Source organism: Alosa sapidissima, chromosome 5 (assembly GCF_018492685.1).
Source record: "Alosa sapidissima isolate fAloSap1 chromosome 5, fAloSap1.pri, whole genome shotgun sequence".
In the NCBI taxonomy this organism is placed as follows: domain Eukaryota; kingdom Metazoa; phylum Chordata; class Actinopteri; order Clupeiformes; family Clupeidae; genus Alosa; species Alosa sapidissima.
Window position 1 is genome coordinate 14,723,979 of NC_055961.1, and position 27,992 is coordinate 14,751,970.

The 27,992-nt window shown below is 36.1% G+C and overlaps 1 protein-coding gene across 1 annotated transcript in view; it reads right to left on the reverse strand.

Moving 5' to 3' along the window:
- The window catches only part of LOC121709643, a 94,504-nt gene extending 66,867 nt beyond the window's left edge, over positions 1 to 27,637 (reverse strand). The window contains exon 1 of the mRNA XM_042093208.1: positions 27,384 to 27,637. Coding sequence (XP_041949142.1) covers positions 27,384 to 27,582 — 199 coding nt within the window. The 5' untranslated portion in view covers positions 27,583 to 27,637. The remainder of the gene's footprint in view (positions 1 to 27,383) is intronic.
- Between the last annotated feature and the right edge of the window lie 355 nt (positions 27,638 to 27,992).

The window sequence follows — 27,992 nt, forward strand, 5'->3', positions numbered from 1 at the left end:
TAACTAGCATGCTAGCATGCTAACTATGCTAACCATGTTACTTAGCTAACTTAGCTAACTAGCTACAGTGGGTAGGAGTCATAGTTGATGACAAGTAACAGTTACAATGGCTGAACAGTTAAAAAGTTCAGTAGTTTAAATGGTTACATTGTTTAACAGTGAAATATTGTAGTGAGGACTTTTATTTTGAAACAGTTTTTGGCAGAGGAAGCAGTTGAACAGGATGTGTAGTCTTAATAGGGCCAGTTTGTATGCTTAAAGCCTGAGACTGGCAGTTGGTCCAGGTGGCCCGAACACCTGCCATAGGATTCTAATTGCTTAACGGCCGTATTGTGATGTCATAATCATAATGTTAAGTCAATGGGGAAATTTTGATTAGTTTTTAATTAATAGTTTAAAAAGTATAAAAGTTACAAAGTTGAAAAATACATAGCACCCATGTCCTAAGTAAGACCTACGTAACATAGTTTGAATGAAGTTTCTACGTTAAACGGTTGAAGCTGCATTAAATGCGTTAGAAGAAGAAGAAGAACTAGAAAAGCATTTCCTGAAGGAAATACAGTGCATGAAAATGCAAAAATATGATGTAAAATATCATACAGAGTAAAAACAAACTATATTGGTTGCTAAGTAGATGAGGTTTAATATAGTTGGAATGACTGAACAGTTAAATAGGTGGATAGTTTAAATGGTTAAATTATTTAGGTAGATAGTTGACGATAACTGACAGTTGGAATGGCTCTAATGTTTGCTAGCAGTTATGCTAACTATGTTAACAAAGATAATAATGTTAACAAAGTTACTATGCTAACTAGCATGCTAACTATGCTAACCATGTTACTTAGCTAATCGTTTTTAGCAATTTTGCTAAAAATGCTAACTAGCATGCTAACATGCTAGCGCTAGCATGCTAACTATGCTAACCACGTTACTTAGCTGACTTAGCTAATCGTTTTTAGCAGTTTTGCTAAAAATGCTAACTAGCATGCTAACATGCTAGCATGCTAACTATGCTAACCATGTGACTTAGCTAACTTAGCTAACTAGCTACAGTGGGTAGGAGTCATAGTTGATGACAAGTAACAGTTACAATGGCTAAACAGTTAAAAAGTTCAGTAGTTTAAAGGGTTAAATTGTTTAACAGTAAAATATTATAGTGAGGACTTTTATTTTGAAACAGTTTTTGGCAGAGGAAGCAGTTGAACAGGATGTGTAGTCTTAATAGGGCCAGTTTGTATGCTTAAAGCCTGAGACTGGCAGTTGATCCAGGTGGCCCGAACACCTGCCATAGGATTCTAATTGCTTAACGGCTCTATTGTGATGTCATCAGCCCATGTTAAGTCTATGGGGAAATTTTGACTAGTTTTTAATTAATAGTTTAAAAAGTATAAAAGTTACAAAGCTGAAAAATACATAGCACCCATGTCCTAAGTAAGACCTACGTAACATAGTTTGAATGAAGTTTCTACGTTAAACGGTTGAAGCTGCATTAAACGCGTTAGAAGAAGAAGAATAAGAAGAAGCCTAGGAAGAACAGTACAGTGCATTTTCATGCACTGTAATAAGAAGAAGCCCTAGGAAGAACAGTACAGTGCATTTTCATGCACTGTAATAAGAAGAAGCCTAGGAAGAACAGTACAGTGCATTTTCATGCACTGTAACTAGAAAAGCATTTCCTGAAGGAAATATAGTGCATGAAAAATGCAAAAAATATGATGTAAAATATCATACAGAGTAAAAACAAACTATATTGGTTGCTAAGTAGATGAGGTTTAATATAGTTGGAATGACTGAACAGACTTAAATAGGTGGATAGTTTAAATGGTTAAATTATTTAGGTAGATAGTTGACGATAACTGACAGTTGGAATGGCTCTAATGTTTGCTAGCAGTTATGCTAACTATGTTAACAAAGATAATAATGTTAACCAAATTACTATGCTAACTAGCATGCTAACACACTAGCATGCTAACTATGCTAACCATGTTACTTAGCTAACTTAGCTAATCATTTTTAGCAGTTTTCCTAAAAATGCTAACTAGCATGCTAACCACGTTACTTAGCTAATCATTTTTAGCAGTTTTGCTAAAAATGCTAACAATGTTAGCGATGCTAACATGCTAAACTATGCTAACCATGCTAACTAGCTACAGTGGGTAGGAGTCATAGTTGATGACAAGTAACAGTTACAATTGCTGAACAGTTAAAAAGTTCAGTAGTTTAAAGGGTTAAATTGTTTAACAGTGAAATATTGTAGTGAGGACTTTTATTTTGAAACAGTTTTTGGCAGAGGAAGCAGTTGAACAGGATGTGTAGTCTTAATAGGGCCAGTTTGTATGCTTAAAGCCTGAGACTGGCAGTTGATCCAGGTGGCCTGAACACCTGCCATAGGATTCTAATTGCTTAACGGCCGTATTATGATGTCATAATCATAATGTTAAGTCTATGGGGAAATTTTGAGTAGTTTTTAATTAATAGTTTAAAAAGTATAAAAGTTACAAAGATGAAAAATACATAGCCCACATGTCCTAAGTAAGACCTACGTAACATAGTTTGAATGAAGTTTCTACGTTAAACGGTTGAAGCTGCATTAACTGCGTTAGAAGAAGAAGAATAACTAGAAAAGCATTTCCTGAAGGAAATACAGTGCATGAAAATGCAAAAATATGATGTAAAAAATCATACAGAGTAAAAACAAACTATATTGGTTGCTAAGTAGATGAGGTTTAATATAGTTGGAATGACTGAACAGTTAAATAGGTTAATAGTTTAAATGGTTAAATTATTTAGGTAGATAGTTGACGATAACTGACAGTTGGAATGGCTCTAATGTTTGCTAGCAGTTATGCTAACTATGTTAACAAAGATAATAATGTTAACAAAGTTACTATGCTAACTAGCATGCTAGCATGCTAACTATGCTAACCATGTTACTTAGCTAATCGTTTTTAGTAGTTTTGCTAAAAATGCTAACTAGCATGCTAACATGCTAGCGCTAGCATGCTAACTATGCTAACCACGTTACTTAGCTGACTTAGCTAATCGTTTTTAGCGGTTTTGCTAAAAATGCTAACTAGCATGCTAACATGCTAACTATGCTAACCATGTTACTTAGCTGACTTAGCTAATCGTTTTTAGCAGTTTTGCTAAAAAATGCTAACTAGCATGCTAGCATGCTAACTATGCTAACCATGTTACTTAGCTAACTTAGCTAACTAGCTACAGTGGGTAGGAGTCATAGTTGATGACAAGTAACAGTTACAATGGCTGAACAGTTAAAAAGTTCAGTAGTTTAAATGGTTACATTGTTTAACAGTGAAATATTGTAGTGAGGACTTTTATTTTGAAACAGTTTTTGGCAGAGGAAGCAGTTGAACAGGATGTGTAGTCTTAATAGGGCCAGTTTGTATGCTTAAAGCCTGAGACTGGCAGTTGGTCCAGGTGGCCCGAACACCTGCCATAGGATTCTAATTGCTTAACGGCCGTATTGTGATGTCATAATCATAATGTTAAGTCAATGGGGAAATTTTGATTAGTTTTTAATTAATAGTTTAAAAAGTATAAAAGTTACAAAGTTGAAAAATACATAGCACCCATGTCCTAAGTAAGACCTACGTAACATAGTTTGAATGAAGTTTCTACGTTAAACGGTTGAAGCTGCATTAAATGCGTTAGAAGAAGAAGAAGAACTAGAAAAGCATTTCCTGAAGGAAATACAGTGCATGAAAATGCAAAAATATGATGTAAAATATCATACAGAGTAAAAACAAACTATATTGGTTGCTAAGTAGATGAGGTTTAATATAGTTGGAATGACTGAACAGTTAAATAGGTGGATAGTTTAAATGGTTAAATTATTTAGGTAGATAGTTGACGATAACTGACAGTTGGAATGGCTCTAATGTTTGCTAGCAGTTATGCTAACTATGTTAACAAAGATAATAATGTTAACAAAGTTACTATGCTAACTAGCATGCTAACTATGCTAACCATGTTACTTAGCTAATCGTTTTTAGCAATTTTGCTAAAAATGCTAACTAGCATGCTAACATGCTAGCGCTAGCATGCTAACTATGCTAACCACGTTACTTAGCTGACTTAGCTAATCGTTTTTAGCAGTTTTGCTAAAAATGCTAACTAGCATGCTAACATGCTAGCATGCTAACTATGCTAACCATGTGACTTAGCTAACTTAGCTAACTAGCTACAGTGGGTAGGAGTCATAGTTGATGACAAGTAACAGTTACAATGGCTAAACAGTTAAAAAGTTCAGTAGTTTAAAGGGTTAAATTGTTTAACAGTAAAATATTATAGTGAGGACTTTTATTTTGAAACAGTTTTTGGCAGAGGAAGCAGTTGAACAGGATGTGTAGTCTTAATAGGGCCAGTTTGTATGCTTAAAGCCTGAGACTGGCAGTTGATCCAGGTGGCCCGAACACCTGCCATAGGATTCTAATTGCTTAACGGCTCTATTGTGATGTCATCAGCCCATGTTAAGTCTATGGGGAAATTTTGACTAGTTTTTAATTAATAGTTTAAAAAGTATAAAAGTTACAAAGCTGAAAAATACATAGCACCCATGTCCTAAGTAAGACCTACGTAACATAGTTTGAATGAAGTTTCTACGTTAAACGGTTGAAGCTGCATTAAACGCGTTAGAAGAAGAAGAATAAGAAGAAGCCTAGGAAGAACAGTACAGTGCATTTTCATGCACTGTAATAAGAAGAAGCCTAGGAAGAACAGTACAGTGCATTTTCATGCACTGTAATAAGAAGAAGCCTAGGAAGAACAGTACAGTGCATTTTCATGCACTGTAACTAGAAAAGCATTTCCTGAAGGAAATATAGTGCATGAAAATGCAAAAATATGATGTAAAATATCATACAGAGTAAAAACAAACTATATTGGTTGCTAAGTAGATGAGGTTTAATATAGTTGGAATGACTGAACAGACTTAAATAGGTGGATAGTTTAAATGGTTAAATTATTTAGGTAGATAGTTGACGATAACTGACAGTTGGAATGGCTCTAATGTTTGCTAGCAGTTATGCTAACTATGTTAACAAAGATAATAATGTTAACCAAATTACTATGCTAACTAGCATGCTAACACACTAGCATGCTAACTATGCTAACCATGTTACTTAGCTAACTTAGCTAATCATTTTTAGCAGTTTTCTTAAAAATGCTAACTAGCATGCTAACCACGTTACTTAGCTAATCATTTTTAGCAGTTTTGCTAAAAATGCTAACAATGTTAGCGATGCTAACATGCTAACTATGCTAACCATGCTAACTAGCTACAGTGGGTAGGAGTCATAGTTGATGACAAGTAACAGTTACAATTGCTGAACAGTTAAAAAGTTCAGTAGTTTAAAGGGTTAAATTGTTTAACAGTGAAATATTGTAGTGAGGACTTTTATTTTGAAACAGTTTTTGGCAGAGGAAGCAGTTGAACAGGATGTGTAGTCTTAATAGGGCCAGTTTGTATGCTTAAAGCCTGAGACTGGCAGTTGATCCAGGTGGCCTGAACACCTGCCATAGGATTCTAATTGCTTAACGGCCGTATTATGATGTCATAATCATAATGTTAAGTCTATGGGGAAATTTTGAGTAGTTTTTAATTAATAGTTTAAAAAGTATAAAAGTTACAAAGATGAAAAATACATAGCCCACATGTCCTAAGTAAGACCTACGTAACATAGTTTGAATGAAGTTTCTACGTTAAACGGTTGAAGCTGCATTAACTGCGTTAGAAGAAGAAGAATAACTAGAAAAGCATTTCCTGAAGGAAATACAGTGCATGAAAATGCAAAAATATGATGTAAAAAATCATACAGAGTAAAAACAAACTATATTGGTTGCTAAGTAGATGAGGTTTAATATAGTTGGAATGACTGAACAGTTAAATAGGTTAATAGTTTAAATGGTTAAATTATTTAGGTAGATAGTTGACGATAACTGACAGTTGGAATGGCTCTAATGTTTGCTAGCAGTTATGCTAACTATGTTAACAAAGATAATAATGTTAACAAAGTTACTATGCTAACTAGCATGCTAGCATGCTAACTATGCTAACCATGTTACTTAGCTAATCGTTTTTAGTAGTTTTGCTAAAAATGCTAACTAGCATGCTAACATGCTAGCGCTAGCATGCTAACTATGCTAACCACGTTACTTAGCTGACTTAGCTAATCGTTTTTAGCGGTTTTGCTAAAAATGCTAACTAGCATGCTAACATGCTAACTATGCTAACCATGTTACTTAGCTGACTTAGCTAATCGTTTTTAGCAGTTTTGCTAAAAAATGCTAACTAGCATGCTAGCATGCTAACTATGCTAACCATGTTACTTAGCTAACTTAGCTAACTAGCTACAGTGGGTAGGAGTCATAGTTGATGACAAGTAACAGTTACAATGGCTGAACAGTTAAAAAGTTCAGTAGTTTAAATGGTTACATTGTTTAACAGTGAAATATTGTAGTGAGGACTTTTATTTTGAAACAGTTTTTGGCAGAGGAAGCAGTTGAACAGGATGTGTAGTCTTAATAGGGCCAGTTTGTATGCTTAAAGCCTGAGACTGGCAGTTGGTCCAGGTGGCCCGAACACCTGCCATAGGATTCTAATTGCTTAACGGCCGTATTGTGATGTCATAATCATAATGTTAAGTCAATGGGGAAATTTTGATTAGTTTTTAATTAATAGTTTAAAAAGTATAAAAGTTACAAAGTTGAAAAATACATAGCACCCATGTCCTAAGTAAGACCTACGTAACATAGTTTGAATGAAGTTTCTACGTTAAACGGTTGAAGCTGCATTAAATGCGTTAGAAGAAGAAGAAGAACTAGAAAAGCATTTCCTGAAGGAAATACAGTGCATGAAAATGCAAAAATATGATGTAAAATATCATACAGAGTAAAAACAAACTATATTGGTTGCTAAGTAGATGAGGTTTAATATAGTTGGAATGACTGAACAGTTAAATAGGTGGATAGTTTAAATGGTTAAATTATTTAGGTAGATAGTTGACGATAACTGACAGTTGGAATGGCTCTAATGTTTGCTAGCAGTTATGCTAACTATGTTAACAAAGATAATAATGTTAACAAAGTTACTATGCTAACTAGCATGCTAACTATGCTAACCATGTTACTTAGCTAATCGTTTTTAGCAATTTTGCTAAAAATGCTAACTAGCATGCTAACATGCTAGCGCTAGCATGCTAACTATGCTAACCACGTTACTTAGCTGACTTAGCTAATCGTTTTTAGCAGTTTTGCTAAAAATGCTAACTAGCATGCTAACATGCTAGCATGCTAACTATGCTAACCATGTGACTTAGCTAACTTAGCTAACTAGCTACAGTGGGTAGGAGTCATAGTTGATGACAAGTAACAGTTACAATGGCTAAACAGTTAAAAAGTTCAGTAGTTTAAAGGGTTAAATTGTTTAACAGTAAAATATTATAGTGAGGACTTTTATTTTGAAACAGTTTTTGGCAGAGGAAGCAGTTGAACAGGATGTGTAGTCTTAATAGGGCCAGTTTGTATGCTTAAAGCCTGAGACTGGCAGTTGATCCAGGTGGCCCGAACACCTGCCATAGGATTCTAATTGCTTAACGGCTCTATTGTGATGTCATCAGCCCATGTTAAGTCTATGGGGAAATTTTGACTAGTTTTTAATTAATAGTTTAAAAAGTATAAAAGTTACAAAGCTGAAAAATACATAGCACCCATGTCCTAAGTAAGACCTACGTAACATAGTTTGAATGAAGTTTCTACGTTAAACGGTTGAAGCTGCATTAAACGCGTTAGAAGAAGAAGAATAAGAAGAAGCCTAGGAAGAACAGTACAGTGCATTTTCATGCACTGTAATAAGAAGAAGCCTAGGAAGAACAGTACAGTGCATTTTCATGCACTGTAATAAGAAGAAGCCTAGGAAGAACAGTACAGTGCATTTTCATGCACTGTAACTAGAAAAGCATTTCCTGAAGGAAATATAGTGCATGAAAATGCAAAAATATGATGTAAAATATCATACAGAGTAAAAACAAACTATATTGGTTGCTAAGTAGATGAGGTTTAATATAGTTGGAATGACTGAACAGACTTAAATAGGTGGATAGTTTAAATGGTTAAATTATTTAGGTAGATAGTTGACGATAACTGACAGTTGGAATGGCTCTAATGTTTGCTAGCAGTTATGCTAACTATGTTAACAAAGATAATAATGTTAACCAAATTACTATGCTAACTAGCATGCTAACACACTAGCATGCTAACTATGCTAACCATGTTACTTAGCTAACTTAGCTAATCATTTTTAGCAGTTTTCTTAAAAATGCTAACTAGCATGCTAACCACGTTACTTAGCTAATCATTTTTAGCAGTTTTGCTAAAAATGCTAACAATGTTAGCGATGCTAACATGCTAACTATGCTAACCATGCTAACTAGCTACAGTGGGTAGGAGTCATAGTTGATGACAAGTAACAGTTACAATTGCTGAACAGTTAAAAAGTTCAGTAGTTTAAAGGGTTAAATTGTTTAACAGTGAAATATTGTAGTGAGGACTTTTATTTTGAAACAGTTTTTGGCAGAGGAAGCAGTTGAACAGGATGTGTAGTCTTAATAGGGCCAGTTTGTATGCTTAAAGCCTGAGACTGGCAGTTGATCCAGGTGGCCTGAACACCTGCCATAGGATTCTAATTGCTTAACGGCCGTATTATGATGTCATAATCATAATGTTAAGTCTATGGGGAAATTTTGAGTAGTTTTTAATTAATAGTTTAAAAAGTATAAAAGTTACAAAGATGAAAAATACATAGCCCACATGTCCTAAGTAAGACCTACGTAACATAGTTTGAATGAAGTTTCTACGTTAAACGGTTGAAGCTGCATTAACTGCGTTAGAAGAAGAAGAATAACTAGAAAAGCATTTCCTGAAGGAAATACAGTGCATGAAAATGCAAAAATATGATGTAAAAAATCATACAGAGTAAAAACAAACTATATTGGTTGCTAAGTAGATGAGGTTTAATATAGTTGGAATGACTGAACAGTTAAATAGGTTAATAGTTTAAATGGTTAAATTATTTAGGTAGATAGTTGACGATAACTGACAGTTGGAATGGCTCTAATGTTTGCTAGCAGTTATGCTAACTATGTTAACAAAGATAATAATGTTAACAAAGTTACTATGCTAACTAGCATGCTAGCATGCTAACTATGCTAACCATGTTACTTAGCTAATCGTTTTTAGTAGTTTTGCTAAAAATGCTAACTAGCATGCTAACATGCTAGCGCTAGCATGCTAACTATGCTAACCACGTTACTTAGCTGACTTAGCTAATCGTTTTTAGCGGTTTTGCTAAAAATGCTAACTAGCATGCTAACATGCTAACTATGCTAACCATGTTACTTAGCTGACTTAGCTAATCGTTTTTAGCAGTTTTGCTAAAAAATGCTAACTAGCATGCTAGCATGCTAACTATGCTAACCATGTTACTTAGCTAACTTAGCTAACTAGCTACAGTGGGTAGGAGTCATAGTTGATGACAAGTAACAGTTACAATGGCTGAACAGTTAAAAAGTTCAGTAGTTTAAATGGTTACATTGTTTAACAGTGAAATATTGTAGTGAGGACTTTTATTTTGAAACAGTTTTTGGCAGAGGAAGCAGTTGAACAGGATGTGTAGTCTTAATAGGGCCAGTTTGTATGCTTAAAGCCTGAGACTGGCAGTTGGTCCAGGTGGCCCGAACACCTGCCATAGGATTCTAATTGCTTAACGGCCGTATTGTGATGTCATAATCATAATGTTAAGTCAATGGGGAAATTTTGATTAGTTTTTAATTAATAGTTTAAAAAGTATAAAAGTTACAAAGTTGAAAAATACATAGCACCCATGTCCTAAGTAAGACCTACGTAACATAGTTTGAATGAAGTTTCTACGTTAAACGGTTGAAGCTGCATTAAATGCGTTAGAAGAAGAAGAAGAACTAGAAAAGCATTTCCTGAAGGAAATACAGTGCATGAAAATGCAAAAATATGATGTAAAATATCATACAGAGTAAAAACAAACTATATTGGTTGCTAAGTAGATGAGGTTTAATATAGTTGGAATGACTGAACAGTTAAATAGGTGGATAGTTTAAATGGTTAAATTATTTAGGTAGATAGTTGACGATAACTGACAGTTGGAATGGCTCTAATGTTTGCTAGCAGTTATGCTAACTATGTTAACAAAGATAATAATGTTAACAAAGTTACTATGCTAACTAGCATGCTAACTATGCTAACCATGTTACTTAGCTAATCGTTTTTAGCAATTTTGCTAAAAATGCTAACTAGCATGCTAACATGCTAGCGCTAGCATGCTAACTATGCTAACCACGTTACTTAGCTGACTTAGCTAATCGTTTTTAGCAGTTTTGCTAAAAATGCTAACTAGCATGCTAACATGCTAGCATGCTAACTATGCTAACCATGTGACTTAGCTAACTTAGCTAACTAGCTACAGTGGGTAGGAGTCATAGTTGATGACAAGTAACAGTTACAATGGCTAAACAGTTAAAAAGTTCAGTAGTTTAAAGGGTTAAATTGTTTAACAGTAAAATATTATAGTGAGGACTTTTATTTTGAAACAGTTTTTGGCAGAGGAAGCAGTTGAACAGGATGTGTAGTCTTAATAGGGCCAGTTTGTATGCTTAAAGCCTGAGACTGGCAGTTGATCCAGGTGGCCCGAACACCTGCCATAGGATTCTAATTGCTTAACGGCTCTATTGTGATGTCATCAGCCCATGTTAAGTCTATGGGGAAATTTTGACTAGTTTTTAATTAATAGTTTAAAAAGTATAAAAGTTACAAAGCTGAAAAATACATAGCACCCATGTCCTAAGTAAGACCTACGTAACATAGTTTGAATGAAGTTTCTACGTTAAACGGTTGAAGCTGCATTAAACGCGTTAGAAGAAGAAGAATAAGAAGAAGCCTAGGAAGAACAGTACAGTGCATTTTCATGCACTGTAATAAGAAGAAGCCTAGGAAGAACAGTACAGTGCATTTTCATGCACTGTAATAAGAAGAAGCCTAGGAAGAACAGTACAGTGCATTTTCATGCACTGTAACTAGAAAAGCATTTCCTGAAGGAAATATAGTGCATGAAAATGCAAAAATATGATGTAAAATATCATACAGAGTAAAAACAAACTATATTGGTTGCTAAGTAGATGAGGTTTAATATAGTTGGAATGACTGAACAGACTTAAATAGGTGGATAGTTTAAATGGTTAAATTATTTAGGTAGATAGTTGACGATAACTGACAGTTGGAATGGCTCTAATGTTTGCTAGCAGTTATGCTAACTATGTTAACAAAGATAATAATGTTAACCAAATTACTATGCTAACTAGCATGCTAACACACTAGCATGCTAACTATGCTAACCATGTTACTTAGCTAACTTAGCTAATCATTTTTAGCAGTTTTCTTAAAAATGCTAACTAGCATGCTAACCACGTTACTTAGCTAATCATTTTTAGCAGTTTTGCTAAAAATGCTAACAATGTTAGCGATGCTAACATGCTAACTATGCTAACCATGCTAACTAGCTACAGTGGGTAGGAGTCATAGTTGATGACAAGTAACAGTTACAATTGCTGAACAGTTAAAAAGTTCAGTAGTTTAAAGGGTTAAATTGTTTAACAGTGAAATATTGTAGTGAGGACTTTTATTTTGAAACAGTTTTTGGCAGAGGAAGCAGTTGAACAGGATGTGTAGTCTTAATAGGGCCAGTTTGTATGCTTAAAGCCTGAGACTGGCAGTTGATCCAGGTGGCCTGAACACCTGCCATAGGATTCTAATTGCTTAACGGCCGTATTATGATGTCATAATCATAATGTTAAGTCTATGGGGAAATTTTGAGTAGTTTTTAATTAATAGTTTAAAAAGTATAAAAGTTACAAAGATGAAAAATACATAGCCCACATGTCCTAAGTAAGACCTACGTAACATAGTTTGAATGAAGTTTCTACGTTAAACGGTTGAAGCTGCATTAACTGCGTTAGAAGAAGAAGAATAACTAGAAAAGCATTTCCTGAAGGAAATACAGTGCATGAAAATGCAAAAATATGATGTAAAAAATCATACAGAGTAAAAACAAACTATATTGGTTGCTAAGTAGATGAGGTTTAATATAGTTGGAATGACTGAACAGTTAAATAGGTTAATAGTTTAAATGGTTAAATTATTTAGGTAGATAGTTGACGATAACTGACAGTTGGAATGGCTCTAATGTTTGCTAGCAGTTATGCTAACTATGTTAACAAAGATAATAATGTTAACAAAGTTACTATGCTAACTAGCATGCTAGCATGCTAACTATGCTAACCATGTTACTTAGCTAATCGTTTTTAGTAGTTTTGCTAAAAATGCTAACTAGCATGCTAACATGCTAGCGCTAGCATGCTAACTATGCTAACCACGTTACTTAGCTGACTTAGCTAATCGTTTTTAGCGGTTTTGCTAAAAATGCTAACTAGCATGCTAACATGCTAACTATGCTAACCATGTTACTTAGCTGACTTAGCTAATCGTTTTTAGCAGTTTTGCTAAAAAATGCTAACTAGCATGCTAGCATGCTAACTATGCTAACCATGTTACTTAGCTAACTTAGCTAACTAGCTACAGTGGGTAGGAGTCATAGTTGATGACAAGTAACAGTTACAATGGCTGAACAGTTAAAAAGTTCAGTAGTTTAAATGGTTACATTGTTTAACAGTGAAATATTGTAGTGAGGACTTTTATTTTGAAACAGTTTTTGGCAGAGGAAGCAGTTGAACAGGATGTGTAGTCTTAATAGGGCCAGTTTGTATGCTTAAAGCCTGAGACTGGCAGTTGGTCCAGGTGGCCCGAACACCTGCCATAGGATTCTAATTGCTTAACGGCCGTATTGTGATGTCATAATCATAATGTTAAGTCAATGGGGAAATTTTGATTAGTTTTTAATTAATAGTTTAAAAAGTATAAAAGTTACAAAGTTGAAAAATACATAGCACCCATGTCCTAAGTAAGACCTACGTAACATAGTTTGAATGAAGTTTCTACGTTAAACGGTTGAAGCTGCATTAAATGCGTTAGAAGAAGAAGAAGAACTAGAAAAGCATTTCCTGAAGGAAATACAGTGCATGAAAATGCAAAAATATGATGTAAAATATCATACAGAGTAAAAACAAACTATATTGGTTGCTAAGTAGATGAGGTTTAATATAGTTGGAATGACTGAACAGTTAAATAGGTGGATAGTTTAAATGGTTAAATTATTTAGGTAGATAGTTGACGATAACTGACAGTTGGAATGGCTCTAATGTTTGCTAGCAGTTATGCTAACTATGTTAACAAAGATAATAATGTTAACAAAGTTACTATGCTAACTAGCATGCTAACTATGCTAACCATGTTACTTAGCTAATCGTTTTTAGCAATTTTGCTAAAAATGCTAACTAGCATGCTAACATGCTAGCGCTAGCATGCTAACTATGCTAACCACGTTACTTAGCTGACTTAGCTAATCGTTTTTAGCAGTTTTGCTAAAAATGCTAACTAGCATGCTAACATGCTAGCATGCTAACTATGCTAACCATGTGACTTAGCTAACTTAGCTAACTAGCTACAGTGGGTAGGAGTCATAGTTGATGACAAGTAACAGTTACAATGGCTAAACAGTTAAAAAGTTCAGTAGTTTAAAGGGTTAAATTGTTTAACAGTAAAATATTATAGTGAGGACTTTTATTTTGAAACAGTTTTTGGCAGAGGAAGCAGTTGAACAGGATGTGTAGTCTTAATAGGGCCAGTTTGTATGCTTAAAGCCTGAGACTGGCAGTTGATCCAGGTGGCCCGAACACCTGCCATAGGATTCTAATTGCTTAACGGCTCTATTGTGATGTCATCAGCCCATGTTAAGTCTATGGGGAAATTTTGACTAGTTTTTAATTAATAGTTTAAAAAGTATAAAAGTTACAAAGCTGAAAAATACATAGCACCCATGTCCTAAGTAAGACCTACGTAACATAGTTTGAATGAAGTTTCTACGTTAAACGGTTGAAGCTGCATTAAACGCGTTAGAAGAAGAAGAATAAGAAGAAGCCTAGGAAGAACAGTACAGTGCATTTTCATGCACTGTAATAAGAAGAAGCCTAGGAAGAACAGTACAGTGCATTTTCATGCACTGTAATAAGAAGAAGCCTAGGAAGAACAGTACAGTGCATTTTCATGCACTGTAACTAGAAAAGCATTTCCTGAAGGAAATATAGTGCATGAAAATGCAAAAATATGATGTAAAATATCATACAGAGTAAAAACAAACTATATTGGTTGCTAAGTAGATGAGGTTTAATATAGTTGGAATGACTGAACAGACTTAAATAGGTGGATAGTTTAAATGGTTAAATTATTTAGGTAGATAGTTGACGATAACTGACAGTTGGAATGGCTCTAATGTTTGCTAGCAGTTATGCTAACTATGTTAACAAAGATAATAATGTTAACCAAATTACTATGCTAACTAGCATGCTAACACACTAGCATGCTAACTATGCTAACCATGTTACTTAGCTAACTTAGCTAATCATTTTTAGCAGTTTTCCTAAAAATGCTAACTAGCATGCTAACCACGTTACTTAGCTAATCATTTTTAGCAGTTTTGCTAAAAATGCTAACAATGTTAGCGATGCTAACATGCTAACTATGCTAACCATGCTAACTAGCTACAGTGGGTAGGAGTCATAGTTGATGACAAGTAACAGTTACAATTGCTGAACAGTTAAAAAGTTCAGTAGTTTAAAGGGTTAAATTGTTTAACAGTGAAATATTGTAGTGAGGACTTTTATTTTGAAACAGTTTTTGGCAGAGGAAGCAGTTGAACAGGATGTGTAGTCTTAATAGGGCCAGTTTGTATGCTTAAAGCCTGAGACTGGCAGTTGATCCAGGTGGCCTGAACACCTGCCATAGGATTCTAATTGCTTAACGGCCGTATTATGATGTCATAATCATAATGTTAAGTCTATGGGGAAATTTTGAGTAGTTTTTAATTAATAGTTTAAAAAGTATAAAAGTTACAAAGATGAAAAATACATAGCCCACATGTCCTAAGTAAGACCTACGTAACATAGTTTGAATGAAGTTTCTACGTTAAACGGTTGAAGCTGCATTAACTGCGTTAGAAGAAGAAGAATAACTAGAAAAGCATTTCCTGAAGGAAATACAGTGCATGAAAATGCAAAAATATGATGTAAAAAATCATACAGAGTAAAAACAAACTATATTGGTTGCTAAGTAGATGAGGTTTAATATAGTTGGAATGACTGAACAGTTAAATAGGTTAATAGTTTAAATGGTTAAATTATTTAGGTAGATAGTTGACGATAACTGACAGTTGGAATGGCTCTAATGTTTGCTAGCAGTTATGCTAACTATGTTAACAAAGATAATAATGTTAACAAAGTTACTATGCTAACTAGCATGCTAGCATGCTAACTATGCTAACCATGTTACTTAGCTAATCGTTTTTAGTAGTTTTGCTAAAAATGCTAACTAGCATGCTAACATGCTAGCGCTAGCATGCTAACTATGCTAACCACGTTACTTAGCTGACTTAGCTAATCGTTTTTAGCGGTTTTGCTAAAAATGCTAACTAACATGCTAACTATGCTAACCATGTTACTTAGCTGACTTAGCTAATCGTTTTTAGCAGTTTTGCTAAAAAATGCTAACTAGCATGCTAGCATGCTAACTATGCTAACCATGTTACTTAGCTAACTTAGCTAACTAGCTACAGTGGGTAGGAGTCATAGTTGATGACAAGTAACAGTTACAATGGCTGAACAGTTAAAAAGTTCAGTAGTTTAAATGGTTACATTGTTTAACAGTGAAATATTGTAGTGAGGACTTTTATTTTGAAACAGTTTTTGGCAGAGGAAGCAGTTGAACAGGATGTGTAGTCTTAATAGGGCCAGTTTGTATGCTTAAAGCCTGAGACTGGCAGTTGGTCCAGGTGGCCCGAACACCTGCCATAGGATTCTAATTGCTTAACGGCCGTATTGTGATGTCATAATCATAATGTTAAGTCAATGGGGAAATTTTGATTAGTTTTTAATTAATAGTTTAAAAAGTATAAAAGTTACAAAGTTGAAAAATACATAGCACCCATGTCCTAAGTAAGACCTACGTAACATAGTTTGAATGAAGTTTCTACGTTAAACGGTTGAAGCTGCATTAAATGCGTTAGAAGAAGAAGAAGAACTAGAAAAGCATTTCCTGAAGGAAATACAGTGCATGAAAATGCAAAAATATGATGTAAAATATCATACAGAGTAAAAACAAACTATATTGGTTGCTAAGTAGATGAGGTTTAATATAGTTGGAATGACTGAACAGTTAAATAGGTGGATAGTTTAAATGGTTAAATTATTTAGGTAGATAGTTGACGATAACTGACAGTTGGAATGGCTCTAATGTTTGCTAGCAGTTATGCTAACTATGTTAACAAAGATAATAATGTTAACAAAGTTACTATGCTAACTAGCATGCTAACTATGCTAACCATGTTACTTAGCTAATCGTTTTTAGCAATTTTGCTAAAAATGCTAACTAGCATGCTAACATGCTAGCGCTAGCATGCTAACTATGCTAACCACGTTACTTAGCTGACTTAGCTAATCGTTTTTAGCAGTTTTGCTAAAAATGCTAACTAGCATGCTAACATGCTAGCATGCTAACTATGCTAACCATGTGACTTAGCTAACTTAGCTAACTAGCTACAGTGGGTAGGAGTCATAGTTGATGACAAGTAACAGTTACAATGGCTAAACAGTTAAAAAGTTCAGTAGTTTAAAGGGTTAAATTGTTTAACAGTAAAATATTATAGTGAGGACTTTTATTTTGAAACAGTTTTTGGCAGAGGAAGCAGTTGAACAGGATGTGTAGTCTTAATAGGGCCAGTTTGTATGCTTAAAGCCTGAGACTGGCAGTTGATCCAGGTGGCCCGAACACCTGCCATAGGATTCTAATTGCTTAACGGCTCTATTGTGATGTCATCAGCCCATGTTAAGTCTATGGGGAAATTTTGACTAGTTTTTAATTAATAGTTTAAAAAGTATAAAAGTTACAAAGCTGAAAAATACATAGCACCCATGTCCTAAGTAAGACCTACGTAACATAGTTTGAATGAAGTTTCTACGTTAAACGGTTGAAGCTGCATTAAACGCGTTAGAAGAAGAAGAATAAGAAGAAGCCTAGGAAGAACAGTACAGTGCATTTTCATGCACTGTAATAAGAAGAAGCCTAGGAAGAACAGTACAGTGCATTTTCATGCACTGTAATAAGAAGAAGCCTAGGAAGAACAGTACAGTGCATTTTCATGCACTGTAACTAGAAAAGCATTTCCTGAAGGAAATATAGTGCATGAAAATGCAAAAATATGATGTAAAATATCATACAGAGTAAAAACAAACTATATTGGTTGCTAAGTAGATGAGGTTTAATATAGTTGGAATGACTGAACAGTTAAATAGGTGGATAGTTTAAATGGTTAAATTATTTTGGTAGATAGTTGACGATAACTGACAGTTGGAATGGCTCTAATGTTTGCTAGCAGTTATGCTAACTATGTTAACCAAGTATTCTAACTAGCATGCTAACAATGTTAAAATGCTAAGTATGCTAACCATGTGACTTAGCTAACTTAGCTAATCATTTTTAGCAGTTATGCTAACTATGCTAACTAGCATGCTAACATGCTAGCATGCTAACTATGTTAACCACGTTACTTAGCTGACTTAGCTAATCATTTTTAGTAGTTTTGCTAAAAATGCTAACTAGTATGCTAACATGCTAGCGCTAGCATGCTAACTATGCTAACCACGTTACTTAGTTAACTTAGCTAATCGTTTTTAGCAGTTTTGTTAAAAATGCTAATTAGCATGCTAACATGCTAGCATGCTAACTATGTTAACCACGTTACTTAGCTGACTTAGCTAATCATTTTTAGCAGTTTTGCTAAAAATGCTAATTAGCATGCTAACATGCTGGCATGCTAACTATGCTAACCATGTGACTTAGCTAACTTAGCTAACTAGCTACAGTGGGTAGGAGTCATAGTTGATGACAAGTAACAGTTACAATGGCTGAACAGTTAAAAAGTTCAGTAGTTTAAAGGGTTAAATTGTTTAACAGTAAAATATTATAGTGAGGACTTTTATTTTGAAACAGTTTTTGGCAGAGGAAGCAGTTGAACAGGATGTGTAGTCTTAATAGGGCCAGTTTGTATGCTTAAAGCCTGAGACTGGCAGTTGGTCCAGGTGGCCCGAACACCTGCCATAGGATTCTAATTGCTTAACGGCTCTATTGTGATGTCATCAGCCCATGTTAAGTCTATGGGGACATTTTGAACAGTTTTTAATTAATAGTTTAAAAAGTATAAAAGTTACAAAGCTGAAAAATACATAGCACCCATGTCCTAAGTAAGACCTACGTAACATAGTTTGAATGAAGTTTCTACGTTAAACGGTTGAAGCTGCATTAAGTGCGTTAGAAGAAGAATAATAACTAGAAAAGCATTTCCTGAAGGAAATACAGTGCATGAAAATGCAAAAATATGATGTAAAATATCATACAGTGTAAAAACAAACTATATTGGTTGCTAAGTAGATGAGGTTTAATATAGTTGGAATGATTGAACGGTTAAATAAGTGGATACTTTAAATGGTTAAATTATTTAGGTAGATAGTTGACGATAACTGACACTTGGAATGGCTCTAATGTTTGCTAGCAGTTATGCTAACTATGTTAACAAAGATAATAATGTTAACCAAGTTACTATGCTAACTAGCATGCTAACAATGTTAAAGTGCTAAGTATGCTAACCATGTGACTTAGCTAATTATTTTTAGCAGTTATGCTAACTAACATGCTAACTATGTTAACCATGTTACTTAGCTAACTTAGTTAATCGTTTTTAGTAGTTATGCTAACTATGCTAACTAACATGTTAACTATGCTAACCATGTTACTTAGCTAATCATTTTAAGCAGTTTTGCTAAAAATGCTAACTAGCATGCTAATATGCTAGCATGCTAACTATGCTAACCATGTGACTTAGCTAACTTAGCTAATCATTTTAAGCAGTTTTGCTTAAAATGCTAACTAGCATGCTAACATGCTAGCATGCTAACTATGCTAACCATGTTACTTAGCTAACTTAGCTAATCATTTTTAGCAGTTTTGCTAAAAATGCTAACTAGCATGCTAACATGCTAGCATGCTAACTATGCTAACCACGTTACTTAGCTAATCATTTTTAGCAGTTTTGCTAAAAATGCTAACTAGCATGCTAACATGCTAACTATGCTAACCATTTTACTTAGCTAACTTAGCTAACTAGCTACAGTGGGTAGGAGTCATAGTTGATGACAAGTAACAGTTACAATGGCTGAACAGTTAGTAGTTTAAAGGCTTAAATTGTTTAACAGTAAAATATTATAGTGAGGACTTTTATTTTGAAACAGTTTTTGGCAGAGGAAGCAGTTGAACAGGATGTGTAGTCTTAAATAGGGCCAGTTTGTATGCTTAAAGCCTGAGACTGGCAGTTGGTCCAGGTGGCCCGAACACCTGCCATAGGATTCTAATTGCTTAACGGCTCTATTGTGATGTCATCAGCCCATGTTAAGTCTATGGGGAAATTTTGACTAGTTTTTAATTAATAGTTTACAGTTTAATTAAAAGTTACAAAGTTGAAAAATACATAGCACCCATGTCCTAAGTAAGACCTACGTAACATAGTTTGAATGAAGTTTCTACGTTAAACGGTTGAAGCTGCATTAAACGCGTTAGAAGAAGAAGAATAAGAAGAAGCCTAGGAAGAACAGTACAGTGCATTTTCATGCACTGTAATAAAATGCCTTGGAAGAACAGTACAGTGCATTTTCATGCACTGTAATAAGAAGAAGCCTAGGAAGAACAGTACAGTGCATTTTCATGCACTGTAATAAGAAGCCTAGGAAGAACAGTACAGTGCATTTTCATGCACTGTAATAAGAAGAAGAAGAAAAAGCCTTGGAATAACAGTACAGTGCATTTTCATGCACTGTAATAAGAAGAAGCCTAGGAAGAACAGTACAGTGCATTTTCATGCACTGTAATAATAATAAGAAGAAAATGCCTAGGAAGAACAGTACAGTGCATGCGTATGCGTGCCTGTGTGTGTGTGTTTATGTGTCTGCATTCATGTGGGTGGGTGTTTGTTTATAAGTGTGTGTCTGTGTGTGTGCATCTGCGTATGCGTGCCTGTCAGGGCTCTACACTAACATTTTTTTCCAGGAGCACTTGTGCGCCCAAGTTAAAAAATGTAGGAGCACAGACAAAAATGTGGGCGCACAGTCAGTTCTGTACTTAATTTACACATAATCTAACATTATACTGCAGCTAACAGTTAAACATGCCAGTGCACCAATTGCGAATATTAAGAATGACTGACAACATTTAGGCTACAGGAAACAGGATTTTAAAGATCAGTGCCTACTTTATTTTCAGTCTGTTCTATTTTCCTACATTTTGTTAATGTAAAATAATATAATACATTGCCATATTTGCATTTAGCCTGTATATCAAGTATCCTGCCAAATGCAGGCTAATTTATTTATTTGTGAATCCATCTGTAGCTAATCCAAATATGCCCATGGTGACCTATCTGACTGCATACTGCCTAATACTACTACTAAAACAGTCCATTTTCTCTTCCACAAAACGCAACATAGGCTAATCAAGGATATATGTTTTATACTTTCAGTTTTTATTTGAAATATCTGCATTGGTGGGGGCAGTAGGCAAACGTTAGGCCTACTTTCGTTTTGCACTTACACACACTCGGTGTAAACAAACAAGCATGCGTGGAAGCCTGGAGCCAGTAGCGTTCTACCTTTGAATAAAATGGGAGTATTACGGGAGGCTACTTTTGTCCCGGTTCGCTACAGCTATATTTTGCATATTGCAGCCGATACGTCAACTGGGCTTAAAAGGTATGTTAGGTTATCTTTCCTTCTCTCGCTGCATTCTCAGAATATCATCCTGTTCCTCCTATATCCAATGAATTCGGTGGATAGAAGAACTAATTTCTTCAATCTTTGCATCTTGGCTGGCTAGTCTAACTTTCCGCTTTTTCTGCGCACTCTTGGATTTGATAGAAGCGACTACTAGCGAGTCACAACGCGAAACTGCTATGGTTGATGGGAGGTGTAGTTTTTATGCTGCATTCGCGACGTGATTCTATGGTCTGCACCAGTAATGCTTCTCGATGTTGCGGTGTATTTTGTAGACAAACATTGACATGGTTAGAAGTCATTCGCACCAGTGCGCCTAAATATTTTTTTGCACTCGCACGGCATCATTTTTACTCGCATGTGCGAGTGAAATGGGCGCACTGTAGAGCCCTGCCTGTGTTTGTGTGTTTATGTGTGTGTGTGTGTGTGTGTGTGTGTGCGTTTATGTGTCTGCATTCATGTGGGTGGGTGTTTGTGCATGTGTGTGCTTGCCTGTCTGATGTGTTTATGTGTGTGTGTGTGCTTGCCTGTCTGTATGTGTGCGACTGTGCGTGCGTGCGTGTGTGTGTGCATGTGCGTGTGTGTGTACGTGCGCGTGCATGTACTTTATGTGTGCAAATCACAAATGAGTGGGTATGGGTTAGGTTGATGCGGGCTAACATACCATAAATATTTTGTCATCTTGGGTGCAACGGTTCAGGTAGGGCTAGTTATTTAGGGGAGTGGCCACCAAGTTTCATGTTCCCTGCTGTTTCAGTAACCCGGAAATCACTGGCCAAAATTGATGACGGTAAAAGAAAAAAATAAATGTATTTTTTATATTTTGAATGACTTGTTGTCCTGATTCTTCCTGTGGATCTTAGTGGGCACTGAGGAAGCAATCATTTCATCGCTAGTTTTTCATGATTACTATTTAAATTGTTTCATATCAAAATTCACTACTTAATTATGTGTTTTATGTAGTTTGTCGAGGACTGGTTCCATACGCGGAGTTTGTGGGGGGCAGGGGGAGCACTGCCCCCCCCTGGTGGAAACGGGTAATTGCATTGTTTCAAAAATTAGTGAAATACGTCTGGCCTGACCAGATATTTAAAAAATAATTTAAATAACACAAAACAATAATATAAGGAACGGGCTGCGGTTGATGATGGGAGCAGCCAGGTTTTCTTCTATTGTGATCCTTCACATCGAAAGCGACATTACGGCCAACCTGACGAGGCAGGACGCGAAAAACGAAAATTACTGTTGCACTAGTCTGGACTTGCCGTGTCAACGTTGCAATAAAGGTTGCCTAAATGGCATGTATACAAATGTCCTGTCAGCTTACTAATTGATTTTGCGTTGTGTGTAGATTTGGACTTTTTATTCCACTTTGTTTAAACAGCAAAGTGGAGAGGCCTCGTTCACCTGTTTGGAACTGGCTGGTGAATGTGACGTGCGTAAGCCTGGCTTGATACACCATGACCCTTTTTGTGCATCTAGGCCAGTGGTCCCCAAACTACGGCCCGCGGGCCCGCCACTTCATTTTGGGTGGCCCCCCAAAACGTGTCCTTGGTATATAGCATCTGGCCTGCACGGGAGTACGACATCGTCAAACTATAACCTCCGTAATTTCCCCCATTCATTCTCTATGGCGAGTCTTAACAGTACACATGTAATACTCTTTTTGTCCACTGGTGGTTGTTTTGGCGCTGTTTCGCGTTTGCCATCAAAAACGGAATGAAATGTAGACCTACCTGCAAACAATGTAAGAGGTCTATGCTGACTGCATCAGCGCTCAAAGTATTCTACAAGTTTATCAATTAATTGTTAATAACTAACTAACTTCTATTCAAGTCATATTTCTGAGACTTTCTGGGATATTTTTTCTATATTTTATTCACTCGTTCAAATGTTCATACAAATTCACAAAGTTCTCATCAGGTGAGTGAAAGTGGTCATTTCAGATGTTTTTGCCAGCACTTCATAAAACTCTCATAGTTTGAGAACTTTGTAGGATATTACTTGTTCACAACTTCAGTTGTGTATGCAAAGACACAGAGTTCAGAGTTCACACATTTTGAATAAAATACACTTTTGGGACTCCCTGCTAATACTAATAACTTTTGGGAATGCTATTTTTTATTAGTATTATTTCATTTGAGCTACATTTTACACTGATATGTCATGATTGCAATATAAACACAGCTAACAATGGTATTAAATTTCAGTAGCCTATGATTAAATGTAATGGAATATTCAACTAAGGTAGACTGCTGTTGCTCACAGCACTAAGCTATTTATGGTTACTAATATACTCCAAGTCTCTGGAACTCTCTTAGAGCCAGGCATAGTGAGCTGGCCCTCGGAAGAAAAAGTTTGGGGACCACTGATCTAGGCCTACTGATCGCTGTGGATTACTTTTTTTTCCATGTCATTGGTTTACAGCAAAATCGGAATATTTTTTTCTTAACACGTCTTAACGTAATGGCGTGATTGCGCTTTGTTAATGCGTTTGGAGAGGCATCAGACAGTAGGTGAACACTTCATTTGATTCCTGGAGTTCTCGCCATGATTTAGGTCTGCCCTGCACTCAATAGCCTACAGTTTGGAGTTTACTTACTTTACCTTTGTAGAATCGAATTTGAGTTTTCAATGACTCGTTCTCCTTAAGCTAAGCGTAGCCTAACGAACCGATGCATCTTGTTATTTAAAACTCCACTCTGCTAGGTGGCTATAGGCTATATAGTTCGTTTTTAATAGCAAACAGAAATGTTCTTTAATTGACAAAGTATGATTGTACAAAATATTCAATCAATTTGGCGCAAATGAGGCTAGAGGCGGTGGATTAATTTATCAAAAGTGAGCAGCTACCAGACTCTATATGGGCTAAGCCCCGACAGACGTGCGGGAACCTATTTTTGACCAGGGGTGCTGAATAACAATAATCATTTTAGTGCGCTATGCGGGTGATAGCGAGAAGTTTCTTTCAGCTTATCCATATTTTTTTTGAATGTGTAAATCGCATAGAATATGTAGGCCTATATCAACCGTAGGCCTACACACTTGATCGCTATCACATAGATGAAACCACGCTACGGTTCTTAGGTATGAGCTACACCAGGCGCGTAACTGAAGCGTTCCGTTCGCGACGCGTAAAATCCATTTTAGATGAATGGTCTATTTTTTTCGAACGTACGCCCCACTGTCACGTCTGGTGTAGCTACTTCCATTGATTATAATAGAAGCTAATTGTTGCAGCAGACGCAACGCGAACGGAACGCTTCAGTTACGCGCCTGGTGTAGCTCAGCCCTTACAGTAACTGACTCACGTTCACGTTGATCTCTATAACTGTTCATTTTTAGTAGCCTATATTCGAACCTATCCATAACCCTTTTTTGCTATTTGACTCATCATTTCACATACAAACATATAAATAATGTCAGACAGTAAATTAGTAATTATTTAAAAAAATATATAATATTTAAAAAAAAAATCTATCTCCTGCCAGCAGGGGGTGCTGCAGCACCCTCAGCCCCCCCCTTCCCGCGCCCTTAAGCCCCGAATGTTTTCAACTGCTACACACACGTCACATCCATAACGCCAGTTTTTCCTACACAATGCATTACGAAAAAGACGCATAGTTTCAAAAACACACTTTTTGTGTTCATTCAAGTCTCCTTCATGCTACATATATCATAGTTTCGGCAGTTTCCTTCAAAATTCACAGAGTTTGTAGAAAACCTGTAGGGGAGACCGGGGCTGGTTGGAACACTTTTCACTCTCGGTTATATTTCTCCGTCTTACAATGCGTTGAAATGGTCAAATTGTGATTAACTGAAAGCTTGGGATCTCAGCTACAAAATGTATACATTCAATGTCAACAAATGATCCCTTGTTATTTATGTTAAAGTGGTGTTGTGCATGTGTACCAACCTGCCCCATGCACGGGGTTGGTTGGCACATGTAGTTGGGGTTGGTTGGAACACCTATGTTATAGTCCTTTGCAGTATTCCTTTTGGTTTTGTTTGAAGTGCTTATCTATACCACTGCCTGTAGGACTTTGCTGATGTCTTTCCTGTGTGTTTTTCTTCAGTAGGGCCCACCGTCAAGATCAATTTGCTCCCTACCGATTTCTTTTTAACTTCAAATGTCTGAAATGCTTCCAAATGTAAAACTATGTTCAGTAATTACAATAACAATGTTAAATTAAAGTTTGATGATGTTTTTATGCATAAAATACAAAGTTTATAGATTTGTCACAAAATAGCCATAGGGGATGTATGTGCCAACCAACCCCAAAATCAGTGTGCCAACCTGCCCCGCCCACATTAGGTCAAACATTTTTGCACAAATGCTGTTAGCCTGCTAATATCAGTCACCTCAGGTTTTCAAACTTCATTTTAAATTATAGATGAGTCCCCTAGCAATCAATTATAATCAATCTTTTTTTTATATCCCTAACTATTACCCTTCTAGGATGTATTTAGTGGGAGGTGCATATTCTAAGTTTTGACACTACAAAATTAAAAAGTTGTTCTCACCTAAAGGGTTAATGACCTGGAGACCAGTTACATATGCGAGTTTACGCTACTCAATAAGGCCGTCAGTTTAGTGTTGGAATTTTGTTGCAGTTCCCTCTAGTAGCCTGGATATTAACAGTGTTTCAACCTGCCCCTGTTCCAACCAGCCCCGGTCTCCCCTAATCTCTCACAATGTGTCCATTTCATGTCAAATCCATAACGCTGATAAAATGCCATGTATTCTTAGGATGAAATTGATTATATGAAATTTGAGGATTTCTCAGTATTCAGAGAACAGAGGTTACATTAAAAGTTATGCACTGATACTAATTTTGCCCCCACTCTAAGGCATTTTGTTACCAATATGAGTCCAATTGTCACATCCATAACGCTGGAACTGCAAATATGCTCCAAAGAAAAAAACAAATTGAACACTCATTAATGAGCAGCTCAAAATATTTAGCCTTGGTTCACTTTAAGACTCGTTGTTAATGGTTGCATTTTGCCTTGGAAAGGTCCACGCTCCATTAGCGCCTTAGTTATAAAAACTTTAACCATCAGCGACACATTGAAAATATGCTAACTGAAACAACTCGTGAACAAGTAATAACTTTCCAAGACATAGTCAAACTATTAAGCCTAGGTGAATTTACAATCGCACGCAGTGGAATATTTTTAGTTTCACAGCAAAACGGCAGCTAGGGGAACGCGAATTTGCGAGTGAACACTTGTTTAACTCACCTCATCAACTCTTTCATTTAACCCACCGTTGGCTGAAGAAAAAATAACATAAAGAGACTGGCCACTATGCTTTACCTGTCATTCTCACTTGTCACTTTCTCTCTGTATCTCATCCTGGCATGAAATATATTAGCGGGAGATTCACATGCTCAAGGAGCTTTCCGGAGAAGTTGGATGTCTACTCGTTTTGCATAGTTTTAAGTAAAAAAATCGTAGCGTCGTATTTTGATGTGAAAATGCGTGGTTGCTACGCAAAATGCGTACAGGGTGGCAGGTCTGCAATAGATGCATATCGTAAATTAGGCCTATATTATGAAGTATTAAAATTATTAGTCTACGTTTGAAAAAATATTGAAGGGAATCAGGACAGCCAGTTCAGTAGAGCTACTCTATGTCTTTGGCAAGCACCCTACTACAGACACAGGTGAAGAACAGTCAGCCTCAGGCTACTAGCACAATCAGACCCTTACAAAAAATAATTGCATTACTCCAAGTGCCAAACTGTAGAACCACAGTTTTGGAGGAAATATTTAGCCTACAGTTGTTATGCAGGGAATGCAGTAGGCCTATTATGGACAAAATACTAGGCTACTGCACTGTAGCCTACAATAACTGAACTGTACTGAACTGAACTGTAAGGGGATATGTACAGCAAGCATCAAAATCAAAAGGCCCAGACCCTAAAACTGGGCATTTATAACTGTGAAGGTCCTTTATGGGGGAAAACACTATATTTGGTAACTTCCATATAAGTATAAGTATATATACTCTTTTGATCCCGTGAGGAAAATTTGGTCTCTGCATTTATCCCAATCCGCGAATTAGTGAAACACACTCAGCACATAGTGAACACACAGTGAGGTGAAGCACACACTAATCCCAACAACAGCGGTGCTCGGGGAGACATCCAAAATGGGGTGGGATGATTGTATTGGGAGCACTGAGGTGTCAGATAATATATGGAGGTCTGAACCACCACTGGTCATATGTTCATGACAGTATCATGTCACTCTTATGTCGGTCAAGTAAAATGTTACCCATATTTGTTCTTACCTTCTTGCTCTTCAAATGAGATCATATAGATGCCTTCAGCAACTTTTTCCACGGACCCACATTCACCTCCTTCTGACTTCCTCTTGATCAGAAAGTAATTCTGAATTTTGGTTTTCTCTAAGTCAGTCAGTTCTCTGGCCTGGAAGTACACAGCATATTGGTAGAGTTCTGCTGAGCTCTCATCATTAAGGGGATCCATTGCAGGTGTTTGCAGTAGGTGGTTTTGCCGTCTAATGTAACAGGTCTTGTATTCGTCTTGCTGTTGGCTCTTGTATGCTCATCATGCTTTCTCTTTCAGTACTTATAGCTCATGGAACACGGAACTAGGAACAAAACTCGGAAGTGGTATGTCATTCATGGTAGTAATTATTATCAGTAAGATTTTTCATTGAAATATTATGGACTTCAGTCCATACAATGTTCATTCTTGAGCATGCCTGTTGTATTCACAATTATCTATCATTTATTACATCTAAATTTCTATATTATATCCTGTGAAGTTGGTCAGATCTGATCTGACTTTGCTGTATAAAGTCCAGAGAGAAACAGGTTTTACAGGCTCTAAAGTATGTGGGCATAGGGTGTGTCAGTGGTACTCCCTGTGTGTGT